Source organism: Zeus faber (assembly GCF_960531495.2).
Source record: "Zeus faber genome assembly, chromosome: 7".
Lineage (NCBI taxonomy): Eukaryota > Metazoa > Chordata > Actinopteri > Zeiformes > Zeidae > Zeus > Zeus faber.
In genome coordinates this window covers 2,687,955-2,702,474 of record NC_137203.1, presented here as the reverse complement: position 1 = coordinate 2,702,474, position 14,520 = coordinate 2,687,955, and the positions used below count along the sequence as shown (strand labels likewise).

At 49.0% G+C, this 14,520-nt stretch overlaps 2 protein-coding genes across 2 annotated transcripts in view; both read right to left on the bottom strand.

Moving 5' to 3' along the window:
• Positions 1-1,738, bottom strand: part of bmp2k (BMP2 inducible kinase) — a gene marked incomplete at its 5' end in the record, with an annotated part of 47,690 nt that extends 45,952 nt beyond the window's left edge. Inside the window, one exon of the mRNA XM_080004067.1 lies at positions 1,594-1,738. Coding sequence (XP_079860193.1) covers positions 1,594-1,738 — 145 coding nt within the window. The remainder of the gene's footprint in view (positions 1-1,593) is intronic.
• A 5,527-nt stretch (positions 1,739-7,265) lies between these two features.
• Positions 7,266-14,520, bottom strand: part of fras1 (Fraser extracellular matrix complex subunit 1) — a gene marked incomplete at its 5' end in the record, with an annotated part of 136,242 nt that continues 128,987 nt past the window's right edge. Inside the window, 6 exons of the mRNA XM_080003755.1 lie at positions 7,266-10,081; positions 11,041-11,187; positions 12,303-12,508; positions 13,047-13,216; positions 13,618-13,734; positions 13,848-14,007. Of these exons, the coding sequence (XP_079859881.1) occupies positions 9,485-10,081; positions 11,041-11,187; positions 12,303-12,508; positions 13,047-13,216; positions 13,618-13,734; positions 13,848-14,007 (1,397 nt within the window). The 3' untranslated portion in view covers positions 7,266-9,484. The remainder of the gene's footprint in view (positions 10,082-11,040; positions 11,188-12,302; positions 12,509-13,046; positions 13,217-13,617; positions 13,735-13,847; positions 14,008-14,520) is intronic.

Here is a 14,520-nt window from a genome sequence, read left to right as displayed (position 1 = left end):
TCATGTCCAAGTCCATACTTCCAAATAGGGGACGGTAGGAGAGGTGGGATACACCGGGGAGAAGGTGAGCTCCAAAGGCTGTGTTAACATGGTTAAAATAATTACCTCACATCACATCACTTTATAAAGTAATCCAATGAACAGACAGCCGTCCAAGGTTAAACTCATAAAAGTCTGATCTTCCAGTATGCTAATGCTCTTCAGTGATCAGTCTAATTGCAGTATACGAATCGACAGATTAAAACGTGCGGCGCGTGGAGCAGCGAGGTCACCGACACCTCGTCCAGACTGACGTGTAGGAGGCTTAGTGCGAGTGTGTACTTAGCATGTCCCCGCAAGGCACCGACTCCGGTGACGTAGACGCATGAACTGCCGGTTAGACTTCAGTGTCAGGAATCAACCGCTCCACTTGAACACTGGTGATCCCAATCTAAGTACCGATCCATTGAGAACTGAAGAGTGCATATTTAGGCTGTTTGTCAGGATCAACAGAACATGATGATGAGTATAATATGACATGTTGGCATATTTGATATGATCTTTGGGCTGTTTTAAATCCTTTGATATTAGCCTGGCATCGCATAACAGAATTAGTACATTATGCTTGCTTATATGATAGTGTCTGATCGGAGGTTATATCAGAACATGTCTAATCAGTAGGTTGAAGAGATAATCCTGACACTGTCCCAAGTTTGGTTTAAATCAATTTCATCACGAGTTTAATCATGGGGAATGTGTGTCCTTTGAGAAGTCACCATCATCTATCTCATTACAAAACAACTGTGAATCTCATTTTCATGTAGCATGAAATCATTCGTGTTGTCCTTACACAAAACTATGACATCTTTCAGCCAAACAGCTACCTAAATATTCCGGGAGATTTCTTACACTCGAAAAAGAGTGCAATTTCTTTCCCAGGGAGAGAGGACCGGCGGGAGCAGCAGAACTTTATTTGGCAAGTGCAGAAGTTAGACATGGCTCCAGCAGCTACATCTGTACATGTATTTACACAGCACAGATGGACGGTTTACACCCTGAGGACAACGTCCCCTGAGGGGAGAGGCTGGATGCACACTCCAGGAGTCATTCAAGTCAAGTCTGGCTAAACGCTCAGGTTGAAATGGCTCATTGTCGTACACAAACATTACAATGCGACAAAAATGTAGTTGGTCCGGTTTCTCTAGACAGACAATAGGATTTCTGCAGGTACCTGAGGGTTCAATTGAATACATTTTGAAGCTCTCTGAAGACTTATTTTTGGACAAACCCCTCTCCCTTAGTATTAAGTAGAAGGTTATGAACTGTTTTTCCAACTGGTAGTATGATTGCAGGGTTTGGGGAGGGGGGTTCAAATAATGCTGACTCTGGTCCTGCACCATGGCATAACTTTTAAGGTCCTCATAGGTATAAAAATCGTATTTTTAATACACGTTAAGACTTTTTAAAGAAACTACAGACGACCCGGGGCCATGCATGCATGGTGTATAACTGGATCCTCAACCAATCCCCCAAAACTCGGTGTTATTGGTATTTCTCTCCATACTGCTCATGTCGGGAGTGTCCCACAGCGTCACAGAGACTCGTGCTACTCACCCTCCGCCACCAGCTCCTCCACCGTCACCTGGTACCGACCCACCGCGAACACCCGGCCCAAGTAGTTGCTGGAGCCGGAGCCGCAGCCGGACGCCGCCCCGGGCCCGCCGCTCTCCGACCTGGGCATCCTGGAGAACTTCTTCATCCTCGCCGGGTCCAAATACACAACGATCCTCGTGGGAAATCGGAACTATTTGAATGTCCTGCTTGTTAGAGCCGCATGAAGAACCCCCGCCCTCCCCCCCTGCTGGTGTGGGAATATTCACGGGGAATCGCGGTGAAATCCCACCGGGACCCTCAGCCGACACGCTGGGTCCAGCTCAAGACAGCATACCCGGGGCACACACGGAGCTCCGCCGCGAGCAGTCCGCCCCTCCCGCCGACTGAACTACGCCTGCGTCCGGGGCAGCAAAGCAGCACGCCCCCTCGGTCACCGTGACCCGTCGCACACGGTTCCCTCGGCGGAGATAAACACGGGAAACACAGCGGAGGATCCTCGCAGCTGAGCCCCGGGCGGCGCGTCCCCTTCCCCCGGGCCGGCTCGGCGCTAGCTCGCGGTCCGGGGCGGTTAGCTCGCTGGCTAACGAGCTTAGCTAGCAGCCGCGGCTCTTGTTACGAAGTGAGCAGCCGGTCCCGGCGAGCGGGCGACCCGTCGGCCTGTGGCCGTATTCACCGTCAAACAGCCGCTGGCTTGGTTTTAAGTGCAATTAACGCCGGAGTCGCTGCGTCCTCCGCCGGGTCACTTCGCTCCGGACTGACGCCGCCGAACTTGGGGCTCCCGTGACTCGAGGCAGCGGCAAGTGGGTGGTTCGCTGTGCTGCGTTCAAGTCCTACGGGAGAAATGGGACATCCGGTCATCCAGCCCCGCACGTACCTGTGTGAATGGAGAAGAGCGAACACGAGGGAACTTTACAGACGCACGAGTTCACCTGATGTCATTTGATCAAGAAAATGTGAAGCACATCAGCAGCGCTGCTGAACGTCAGGGTGAACATCTGGGGCCGGCAGGGTGAACATCTGGGGCCGGCAGGGTGAACATCTGGAGCCGGCAGGGTGAACATCTGGAGCCGGCAGGGTGAACATCTGGGGCCGGCAGGGTGAACATCTGAGGCCGGCAGGGTGAACATCTGGGGCCGGCAGGGTTAACATCTGGGGCCGGCAGGGTTAACATCTGGGGCCGGCAGGGTGAACATCTGGGGCCGGCAGGGTGAACATCTGGGGCCGGCAGGGTTAAAATCTGGGGCCGGCAGGGTGAACATCTGGGGGCGGCAGGGTGAACATCTGGGGCCGGCAGGGTGAACATCTGGGGCCGGCAGGGTGAACATCTGGGGCCGGCAGGGTGAACATCTGGAGCCGGCAGGGTGAACATCTGGGGGCGGCAGGGTGAACATCTGGGGCCGGCAGGGTGAACATCTGGAGCCGGCAGGGTGAACATCTGGGGCCGGCAGGGTGAACATCTGAGGCCGGCAGGGTGAACATCTGGGGCCGGCAGGGTGAACATCTGGGGCCGGCAGGGTGAACATCTGGGGCCGGCAGGGTGCAGTGGGATGGCCCTGGTCATCAGCTCAAAGTAGCTGTTATGGTTGATGCATCGCAGGTGGGGTTAGAGAAGTGTCCGGGCGGCGGAGCCACGAGGTCAAAGGAAAAAGAAATGACAAAAGTAGAGTTTGAAAAAAATGAAAACAGCAGGCGGCTCCACCGGAATAACCAAAAACAGGAAGATGCAATCATCATTGAACCAAGCGGCACATTACATGACAACAACGAATACAATGAAGACAACATTGAAACGATTGATGAGAGAGAGATGGAGGAGGAGGTGGAGGAGGTGGAGGAGGTGGAGGAGGGCGGCCACGCGGCTCTTAAATTCTCTCTCTTTCTGACAGATTGATGTCATGTGTGATAATGTGCTTCTTAAACGTAGTGTGGCCTGGTATGATATGAGCCTACATGACTTCATAGATATTTAAATGGATAAAGTGCTGAACAGACATGACTTCATAGATATTTAAATGGATAAAGTGCTGAACAGACATGACTTCATAGATATTTAAATGGATAAAGTGCTGAACAGACATGACTTCATAGATATTTAAATGGATAAAATGCTGAACAGTAACAATAACACAACGTTTTCTACGATCCTCCATCTGGATGAATCGGCTCCAGGATCCTGTTACGCGCAGGTACGACGTAAAAACCTGTTAATTCCTACGCGACTTTAATGCAGCATCAGTCTCCGTCGAGGTGCGGGGTTGCCAGGTCCACGCAAACCCTTCCAGCGTGAGGACTCCTCCAATCCCGCCCCAAAGCCCAAAATGAAGCTACTGTCCCGTCAGTGTGATGCGACGTGATTGTTTATCACTACGTGTCTGTCTGTGCACCTCTCCTGACCAGCTGCACATGTTTGTAGACTAATGGTGCTTTCGAAGTAGCTCTAATTTACATATAGGCGGGGAATCTGGCAACCTTCTAACGCGCATGCGCACAGCTTGATTCTTTTGAGCGTTGAAAACATTTAAAGAAAAGTAAAACAATGAATGAAAGAAAAGTAAAACAATGAATGAAAGAAAAGTAAAACAATGAATGAAAGAAAAGTAAAACAATGAATGAAAGAAAAGTAAAACAATGAATTAAAGAAAAGTAAAACAATGAATGAAAGAAAAGTAAAACAATGAATGAAAGAAAAGTAAAACAATGAATTAAAGAAAAGTAAAACAATGAATGAAAGAAAAGTAAAACAATGATTTAAAGAAAAGTAAAACAATGAATGAAAGAAAAGTAAAACAATGATTTAAAGAAAAGTAAAACAATGAATTAAAGAAAAGTAAAACAATGAATGAAAGAAAAGTAAAACAATGAATGAAAGAAAAGTAAAGCAATGAATTAAAGAAAAGTAAAGCAATGAATTAAAGAAAAGTAAAACAATGAATTAAAGAAAAGTAAAACAATGAATGAAAGAAAAGTAAAACAATGAATGAAAGAAAAGTAAAACAATGAATTAAAGAAAAGTAAAACAATGATTTAAAGAAAAGTAAAACAATGATTCAAAGAAAAGAATAAATTGATTGATTGAGAATTTTTCTTGCACTTCACGCAGGAAATTAAAAGAAAAAATGACTATTAACTACCTATTTATACTTCAATAATACTACATTTTTTGACGACCCTTTTTTAAACTTAACATGTGGTGCAAGGCGAGTCAAGGCCTGGTCCGCTCCATGCCGTGTTTTATTTTGTGCATGACAGTAAAAAAAAAAAAAACTTGACCTTTGACCCTTGTGTTTCGAACGGCCTCCAGAGGAATGTACAGGAAGTAAACACACGTCCTCAGAATAAACACATTACAACGTATTGATATGGATGCAAAGTGTGCTTCTCCAAGAATAAGATGGATTCTACTTTATATATATATATATATATATACATACACACACACACACACAGGAATACTTCTCAGGCACCGTCCAAACCGGTGGTTCTCAAAAGGGGGTTCGGTGACCCTCCGGGGGTCCTTCCCGGGGGGGTCCCCAGCATAACTTTTAACAGTTCAACTTGACTCTTCTTCGTTCGACGTCAGCAGCGTTAGGACGGACTGATCGGATCCTAGTTCCACTGTTTCCTCCCCGATGAGAGCAGAGACGCCCAATCACACACCGCAACGAAATGGATCCCGGAGACTGGATCGGATCGCATCGGATCGGATCGCGGTCCTTGATGTGAGAAGGGTTCAAAATCGCTGCTCGAAAGGAGAGAGACGTCTCACGTCAACAACCTCAAATCATATCGGATCGGGACGCTGACGTACGGCACCGGCGTTTGCACCGCCGCCTCACAGCGAGAAGGTCCCGGGTTCGATCCCCACCCGGGGCGACGCGCGCAATGCACCAGCGGTGTGTGAGAACACGCGGAACACTTTCCTGTCCTGTCCCTGACCACAACACCGATCTACCCTGGTGGGCGTCGACCGGGTGAGGGCCGCCCCTGTGGGCGTGTTGCATTGGCACCTGTAAGACCAACAACAAGGTTCTTCTGATGGATCCTCTTCCTTCCACAGGTGCTCAAAGCTCCGCCTCCAGATTTCACAGCAAACTCTGTCATATCTTTTTCAGGCTGTTTCGATTCAACCTCATCCGACGTTGGCTTTGACACGCCCGTGTTCTCTACCAAAGCCCAGAGCCTGGTCGAAACGGAGAACAGGTGGAGCGTCACCACGATGGCACGCGTCCTGCGGGAGATGACATCAGAGCTGATAAGGAGACGCGGCGGCGTGACTCTGACTCCACATCTTGACACGCTGCATGACGCCCCCTGGTGGAGAACACCTCAACACACACACACACACACGCACACTCAAAAGTGCACTAATAATAATTCCTTTGTGGTGACAGGTTCTGGATGTTAAAGCAGATTCAAAGTTTTTAATCTTCTGTCCTCATGTGCTTTCGATCCACATTCATTTGACTTTATTTCCAGTGTGGTTGAGACGTGGGCTCTGACGTGATGCTCCGGAGCCTCCTCGTGGCCCCAAGCCTTGAGGCCCTGATCAGATCAGCTGATGTTTAAAGTCTTTAACGGGCGATTCTTAACATTCACCTGGTGTTTGTACGGGAGTTCAATCAACAATTGACACAATGAAGTCAAACGTCTTGAAGAATTCACAGCGAGGAAAATGAACAGAACGACGGAGGATAAATGCACAGAGAGAGATGAGCGAGGGAGAGATGGAGAACCGACGGAGAACCGACAGAGAAACGATGGAGAAGCGATCGTACACTTATTAAAACATACTTATCAGTATTATATTCCATTTCTGCCAAGTCCGTTCCCTAAATACCCCCCCCCCGCCAACTCCACCTGCAGCAGCTCCACCCTCACCTGAGTCACCTCCACCTGCAGCAGCTGCACCCTCACCTGAGTCACCTCCACCTGCTGCAGCTGCTCCATAGAACCACATGGAGCCTGCCGTGACGTGTCAACGCCACCATCTTGTCACTGACCTCAGCTAATTATTAATTATTAATTATTATTATTATTATTATTATTACTTCTTATATAAATTGATCATAGGCTTATTATCTGTTATTCACATTTAAACTATGGATTTACTTTGTAAACAATGCTTATCTCAATATATGATACATTTCATAAAATACAAATGCAGTAATAAATATTTATTAGTGTGTACAGTGTTGTAGAATTTGACTGATGCTTTGATGAAACTACACCTGAAAATAAAAATAATGTTGATAAAAAGTGATAATTTATTTATCACAAGTTGTGATAAATAAATCGCTATCACACAACTTAAATACCTGGGTATAGAATATAAAAAATATATTAAATACTTATAATCCATATTACAATTAACTTAGTGTATTACACTTGATGAAAATGTGTTTTATTCATTCTTGTCCTTTGAAGAATGAAAATAGAGATAAAGTAAAAAACGGTTTCTCTGTCGATGTGTTTGAGTATTAGAGCAATAAAGTTAAAACAAATAGATCCAATAAAACACCTGTTGAGGTGGAAGGACACAGGTTCAAATCAGCTTTTAAAAATCTGATATTATATTATCAAGGAGTCACGGCCACAAAACAACATCAACAGAAATACATCTGTGTCCAGCTGGTGAATCCGGTATTTTGGATTAAAAAAAAAACAGTCTCCTCATCAGTCATCACGCTGTGGTTTCAGCTTTTTATTCTTAAAAAAAGGCACCATATACAGGCATCACATCCACCACGTCACGGCAGGAGCTCCATCACTGATAGCACCAAAAATATAACGTTCAGATCCCCAACTTCCCTTTGTGATGATTGTCCATAGGCACAATGTTTCATGTAGAGAGAGAGACGGACAGAGAGAGAGAGAGAGACAGAGAGAGAGAGACGGATAGAGGGAGGGAGACAGAGGCAGAGAGAGAGAGAGAGAGAGGGAGAGAGAGAGAGAGAGGGAGAGAGAGAGAGAGAGACAGGTTCCGTGTCAGAAAACATCGTGTCAGTGACGTTGTGATAAACGCATCAAACAGGCAGAGGAGAGGTTTGTCGTCTGGCGGCATCGAACCGGACCTCCGAACCTCTCCGCCGGTAAAGGCGCCGGCGAGTGTCTCCCGCCCCGGGGTCAAAGGGCGCCACCGCAAGTTGGCCTTTCTCCCATTTGGAAAAAGTGAGAAGGAGGTGAAAGAAAAAGCGTTTTGGTTGGAGGTGGTGGTGGTGATGGAACACTGCACGGCACTTTGAGCTGGAGCGCGAGGTTTCACTGTGAGACTCGAAAAACTGTGTAAGGCTTAAAATACATCAACACCAAAATATCTGCAGGTGAGGGACGGAGCGGAGGAGGCGGGGGTGTAATTGCACTTGTGTACCGTAGGTGGAGCCCTATTCACACTCTGTTGGGTCAAACACTCGGAGCCCATCCGGTTCAAGCATCACCAGGTTTTACTTTTCTGTTCTGTTCGTCACTGAGCACAGCGTTGAACTTATCACCGAGTATCAACGGCCACGCCCGCTCCACGCCCGTTCCATGCCCGCTCTACGCCCGAATCCACGCCTGCTCCACGCCCGTTCCACGCCCGCTCTACGCCCGAATCCACGCCCGCTCCACGCCCGTTCCATGCCTGCTCTACGCCCGTTCCATGCCTGCTCTACGCCCGTTCCATGCCCGCTCTACGCCCGTTCCATGCCCGCTCTACGCCCGAATCCACGCCCGTTCCACCCTGCTCCACGCCCGCTCTATGCCCGAATACACGCCCGCTCTACGCCCGTTCCATGCCCGCTCTACGCCCGAATCCACGCCTGCTCCACGCCCGTTCCACGCCCGCTCTACGCCCGAATCCACGCCCGCTCCACGCCCGTTCCATGCCTGCTCTACGCCCGTTCCATGCCTGCTCTACGCCCGTTCCATGCCCGCTCTACGCCCGTTCCATGCCCGCTCTACGCCCGAATCCACGCCCGTTCCACCCTGCTCCACGCCCGCTCTATGCCCGAATCCACGCCCGCTCCATGCCCGCTCCACGCCCGCTCCACGCCCGCTCCACGCCCGTTCCACGCCCGCTCTACGCCCAAATCCACGCCCACTCCACGCCCAAATCCACCCCCGCTCTACGCCCGAATCCACGCCCGCTCCGTCAAACCAATCCATCTCCATCGGCGTAAGGAAATCACCGCAGAGTTCCTGGTTTGAGTCCTGGTTTGAGACCCCGACGACCTTGGGCCCCGCGTCACGGAGCCCAAGCAGCGCCGGGCGCGCGGACCCCTGGAGGGCCGCTTCGCCGGAGGATCCAAAACGGAAAAAAAAAAAAGACGAAAGAGAAGGAAAGAGAACCGGGTGGGGGCGAAATGAGCCCACGTGTGGTTCGCGGCGGGCGGTGTAGCGGGCGGTGTAGCGGGCGGTGCAGCGGGAGGCGGAGTCGCGCGGAGAGCAAGGTGCCACTTCCTGTGGGACGAGGCCTGACAGTGTAAAGACAAAACAGTGTTTCCACCTAAATATTCAGCAACGCGGAGCCCGAATTCCTCCAGGGACCACCCACTGTGTGTGTGTGTGTGTGTGTGTGTGTGTGTGTGTGTGTGCTCTCCTGAGGTAGCTCCGTTTCCCTTTTCAGATGGTTCAGGATATAAAAATATGTTGGGTACAAACACTCTTTAGAAAACAGCAGAAGACAACCCTCCCTCCCTCCTCCCTCAGACCACGCCCTGCTCGTCCCTGGACGGGATTCGGGAATTTGGGGGAAATTCTAATTTCCTCAAAATACGTTTTTTGTTTATTTTCGTGAAGCGACTTCTCTCTCATCCCGAAACTACCATTATAAAAAAAAAAGAGAGAGAGAAACCCCGCCTCGCCCTCTTCACTCCGTCACTTCCTGGGGGACAGGAAGTCGGGGGGCGGGGCTCTAGACCTCGGTGCCGTCCCCCAGGTCGTTGCGCAGCTTGGCCTCCAGGTTGACCCGCTTGACGCGGGCGCCCGGCGCCGGGCGGTGCAGCACGTTGAGGTTGCGCACGGTGCAGGCGCCGCTGCTGAAGTTCTTCTCCAGACGCTTGTCCAGACACACCTCCACCTTGCTGTTCAGGGGGTACTCCCCGTACGCCCCGCCCTCCTTCCCCTTCCCCGCCCGCCGGCAGCGGCGGAACAGGAAGCAGGACGCCAGCAGCGCCAGCAGCAGCAGGGCCAGCGCCGCCACGCCCCCGCCCACCGAGCCTCCCATGTGGGCGTTGAAGGAGGGCGCCGGCGTCGCCTCCAGCCGCAGAGACTTCATGTTGGTGCCGTTCTTCACCCGGTCGCCCTCGTTGTCGTAGATCAGCGACTCGTCCAGCGGCGGCCGCCCGGCGCCGGTGGCGGCGCCGCGGCCGCCCCGCGGCTCCGCCAGGTCGCGGCGGGACCGCGGCGCCGGCACCTCGTAGGTCAGGGAGCGCTGGAACCGCGGGCCTGACCGGGACTCCGGGGAGATGACGTAGATCACCTGCAGGTACCACTGGTGCCCCGCCTCCACCTGCCGACCCGCAGAGAAACAGGAAGTAGAAGTTGGTCGGGTTCTGTCCAGAAGAGTAGTGAACACTCCCCTCGGAGGTTCTGTGGTGCGTTCGGAGTGTTCTGGAAGAACTGACCAGAGGCTTCTCAGTAGAACCTGCTAGAGGTTCTATATGACACTTCAAGGGGACTCCCTATGGAGACGGCCATGTAGTAGTAATGATAGTAGTAGTAGTAGTAGTAGTAGCAGCAGCAGTACTAGTGGTTATTATAGACGTGGTAGTAGTAGTAATGATAGTAGTAGTAGTAGAAGTAGTAATGATAGTAGTAGTAGTAATAGTAGTCGTGGTTGTACTAGTAGTAGTACTAGTAGTACTAGTAGTAATTATAGAAGTAGAAGAAGTAGTAGTAATGATAGTAGTAGTAGTAGTAGAAGTAGTAGAAGTAGTCGTAGTAATGATAGTAGAAGTAGTAGTAGTAGTCATGGTAGTAGTAGTAGTCATAGTAATGATAGTAGTAGTTGTAATGGTAGTTGTGGTAGTAGTAGTCGTAGTAATGATAGTCGTAGTAGTAATGGTAGTCGTGCTTGTAGTAATGATAGTAGTAGTAGTAGTAGTAATGATAGTAGTAGTAGTAGCAGCAGCAGCAGTACTAGTAGTAATAATAGAAGTAGAAGAAGTAGTAGTAATGATAGTAGTAGTAGTAGAAGTAGCAATGATAGTAGTAGTAGTAATGGTAGTCTAGTAGTAGTAGTAGTAGTAATGATAGTAGTAGTAGTAATGGTAGTCTAGTAGTAGTAGTAGTAGTAATGATAGTAGTAGTAGCCATAGTCGTAGTAATGATAGAAGTAGTAGCCGTAGTCGTAGTCATGATAGCAGTAGTAGTAATGGTAATAGTAGCAATGACAGTAGTAGCAGCAGCAGTATACTTTTCAAAACACCATCATATCATAAAGAGTGATGTAGTATAACCTCTCCTCACCTTGTAGAGAGCATCCACCTTCATGGTGAAGCCGTCCACGCCCGGCATGGCCGCCAGGGCCTGCAGCTCTGGGATGTCAGAGACCAGCTGGGCCTCGAAGGGGACGTCGTGGAAGTACTTGTCACATACGTCCGGCTGCTTACGGTCCTGCGGTGGAAAAACACGGATCCAGGAAAAAGGTTTTTTTTGCATTTTTGTGCTGTTAAATATTTAGTATTTTGACGGCCCCTCCCTTACTGCCACGCAGCGATACCACACTCACCAGAAATACTGATAAATAACTGGTTTTAGCACCAAAAGTTCAATATCTTAGTATTAGTATTAGTGTTAGTATTAGTGTTAGTGTTAGTATCAGTATTCGTATAAGTGTTCTTATTAATGTTAGTATTAGTGTTCTTATTAGTGTTAGTATTAGTGTTAGTGTTAGTGTTCTTATTAGTGTTAGTATTAATATGAGTACTAGTATTCGTATTAGTATTAGCATCAGTATTAGTATTAGTGTTCATATTAATGTTAGTATTAGTATTAGTGTTAGTGTTAGTATAAGTATGAGTGTTAGTATGAGTGTTAGTATTAGTATTAGTGTTAGTATAAGTATAAGTGTTAGTATGAGTGTTAGTATGAGTGTTAGTATGAGTGTTAGTATGAGTGTTAGTATGAGTGTTAGTATTAGTATTAGTGTTAGTATAAGTATAAGTGTTAGTATGAGTGTTAGTATTAGTATTAGTGTTAGTATAAGTATGAGTGTTAGTATGAGTGTTAGTATTAGTATTAGTGTTAGTATCAGTATTAGTATAAGTGTTCTTATTAATGTTAGTATTAGTGTTCTTATTAGTGTTAGTATTAGTATTAGTGTTAGTATTAGTGTTAGTATTAGTGTTAGTATCAGTATTAGTATTAGTATAAGTGTTCTTATTACTGTTAGTATTAGTGTTAGTATCAGTATTAGTATAAGTGTTCTTATTAATGTTAGTATTAGTGTTCTTATTAGTGTTAGTATTAGTATTAGTATTAGTATTAGTGTTAGTATTAGTATTAGTATTAGTGTTAGTATTAGTGTTAGTATCAGTATTAGTATTAGTGTTCTTATTACTGTAGTATTAGTATTAGTGTTAGTACCAGAATAATAATAATAATGTTGATAATGTAATGACAAGATGTTAAATGATATTTACATCTTGTCCTGTGTTTTTGAAATCTAGTGTTAGTATCAGTATCAGTATTAGTATTAGTATTAGTATTAGTGTGTCAGGGTACGGTACCAGCAGCAGGAAGCGGTGCTTGAGGTGCTTGTTGGGCTGGATGCAGCCGTACTGCGGCCCCTCGTTGTACAAGGTTCCCGTGGGGTCGAAGAAGGGAACGTGGCCGTCCCTGCCGGTGCACAGATAGACCTTCTCCAGCTGCAGCCTGTACGCCGCGTTCAGGTTCTGGTCCGGGTTCCACAGCACCCTGCCGTACAGGGTCTGGCCTGCGGGGCGTGGCAGGGAGGGGTGGAGGGGGGGACAAGGAGCGAATTAGTCCAACGAGGACGTCGTCCTCTTCGGTGCGACGTTGGAGCCAACTGTAGCCACAACGTCTACTGAAAAGCAGCGAGTTAGATCGCGGTGGAGATCGGCGCTTCTCAACCAGTGGCCCTCGGCCCAGAACAGGGTCGTGGCGTCGCTTTGAAAGTGAGAAATGGAATGTAAGGATATTATTGTAATAAAGACGCAACATGAACTGCGAGGCTGGTCCATCCGCATTGCACCATCACAGTTACCACGCAGTTACCACTCAGTTACCACGCAGTTACCACGCAGTTACCACGCAGTTACCACGGAGTTACCACGCAGCCCCGGCGCCATCCCAGCACCCACCACACGGGAGTGAAACCGGTATCAACCTGAATCTGGTGAGACGGACAAAAAGGGAATTTCCCCCAGAAACTGGAACATCTCTACTGGACGCGGGAAGCGGTGCACGGTACACGGTACGCAGGACGCGGTACGCGGTACACGGGGACGCACCCATGGAGAAGGCTCCCTTGTAGTCCATCTCCGCCATGGAGACGTCGGCGGCGGCGGCGGGGTCCATCACGAACACCTTGTCGTTGTTGCAGAGCTGGAACTCAGTGTTGAGGGAGTAGACCACAGGGACGGGACGGTTGGTCTGCTGGAAGGCGATGGGGACCAGGAACCTGGGGGACCACGGGGGACACGGGGGAGTTACGGGACCACCGAGAACAGTGTTTTTTTTCGACGCGGGTCTGAAAAGATTCGGGGGAGAGAGGTGGCGGTTTCCAAACAGGCCAAACGCCGCGATATCGGCAAGCATGATCTGTTCCAGTCGGCGCATCACCATAGCAACGGCTGACAGTGCTCATGGGTAATCCAAGTCAAAAAAGCGTTATTTAAATAGGACTCAACTTCAGACAAACAGTTCTCAAAAAATATACAGAAAACTTTATAAAAGCCTCGTTTATTAAAGATGCAGAGTGACTATGTCGTCATGAGGTGCATCTTCAGACGAACAGCCTCTGATACCTGGTCCCCATCGCCGGAACACCGGTATCAGAGGCTCCCGGGGCCTCCAACCTACTTCTCGGGGGCGTGGGCGGTGCAGGACAGCGGCTTGTCCCCGGGGTCCATCCAGGGCTGCGTGGGCTGGACGGTGCAGGGGACCAGGAACACCGTGTACTCTCCCGAATAATCCTTCCTGTTCAAGCACACACACAGGAGACACGTTGGTGACCTCCGCCTCCTCAGGCGTCCTGCACACCACCTGTTCTGTGTCCGGTCTTTGGCCCCGGGGGCCTGGACGCCGCGGACCTGCTGTAGGAGCTGGTGGCCCTCCACAGCTGGTAGGGCGAGTCGAAGGTCTGGGCGCTCCACAGCAGCTGCAGGTCGAACTCGATGCCCCCCAGGTGGTCCGGGGCCGTCAGGTGGGACTTGTGGCCCGGAAGGGTGTGGTGCTCTGGGACGAACTGGCCTGGAGGAGGAGGGGGAAACGGAGGAGGAGGAGGAGGAAGAGGAGGAGGAGGAAATGGGAATTATTAAGAACTGAATCATACGGTGGAAGACATCGGGTCTCATGTGCAGATGTGGAGGAAAATCCAGGTTTGGAAAATAAAATTCCACTCTGGGGATTTGAATCAACATGGTGAAATAAACTATTCATACTGTAGATTCCTTATTAATAACAAAAACTGAGTATGTGCAATAAAAAAAACATAAGACGATGTTGAAAATAAAGGAAAGAAATGTGAAACATAAGTAGTAGACACAGTGATAATATATCCCAAAACTGCTAAGCAGCTGTTTTCACATGAAAAGGAAGATGATCCAGGAAGTGGCTGGTGCCACTTATTATCGGCTTCACTGTCCAGGTAGAGCGTGCCGGTAGAGCCGGTAGAGCCGGTAGAGCCGGTAGAGCCGGTAGAGCCGGTAGAGCCGGTAGAGCCGGTAGAGCGTGCCGGTAGAGCCGGTAGAGCGTGCCGGTAGA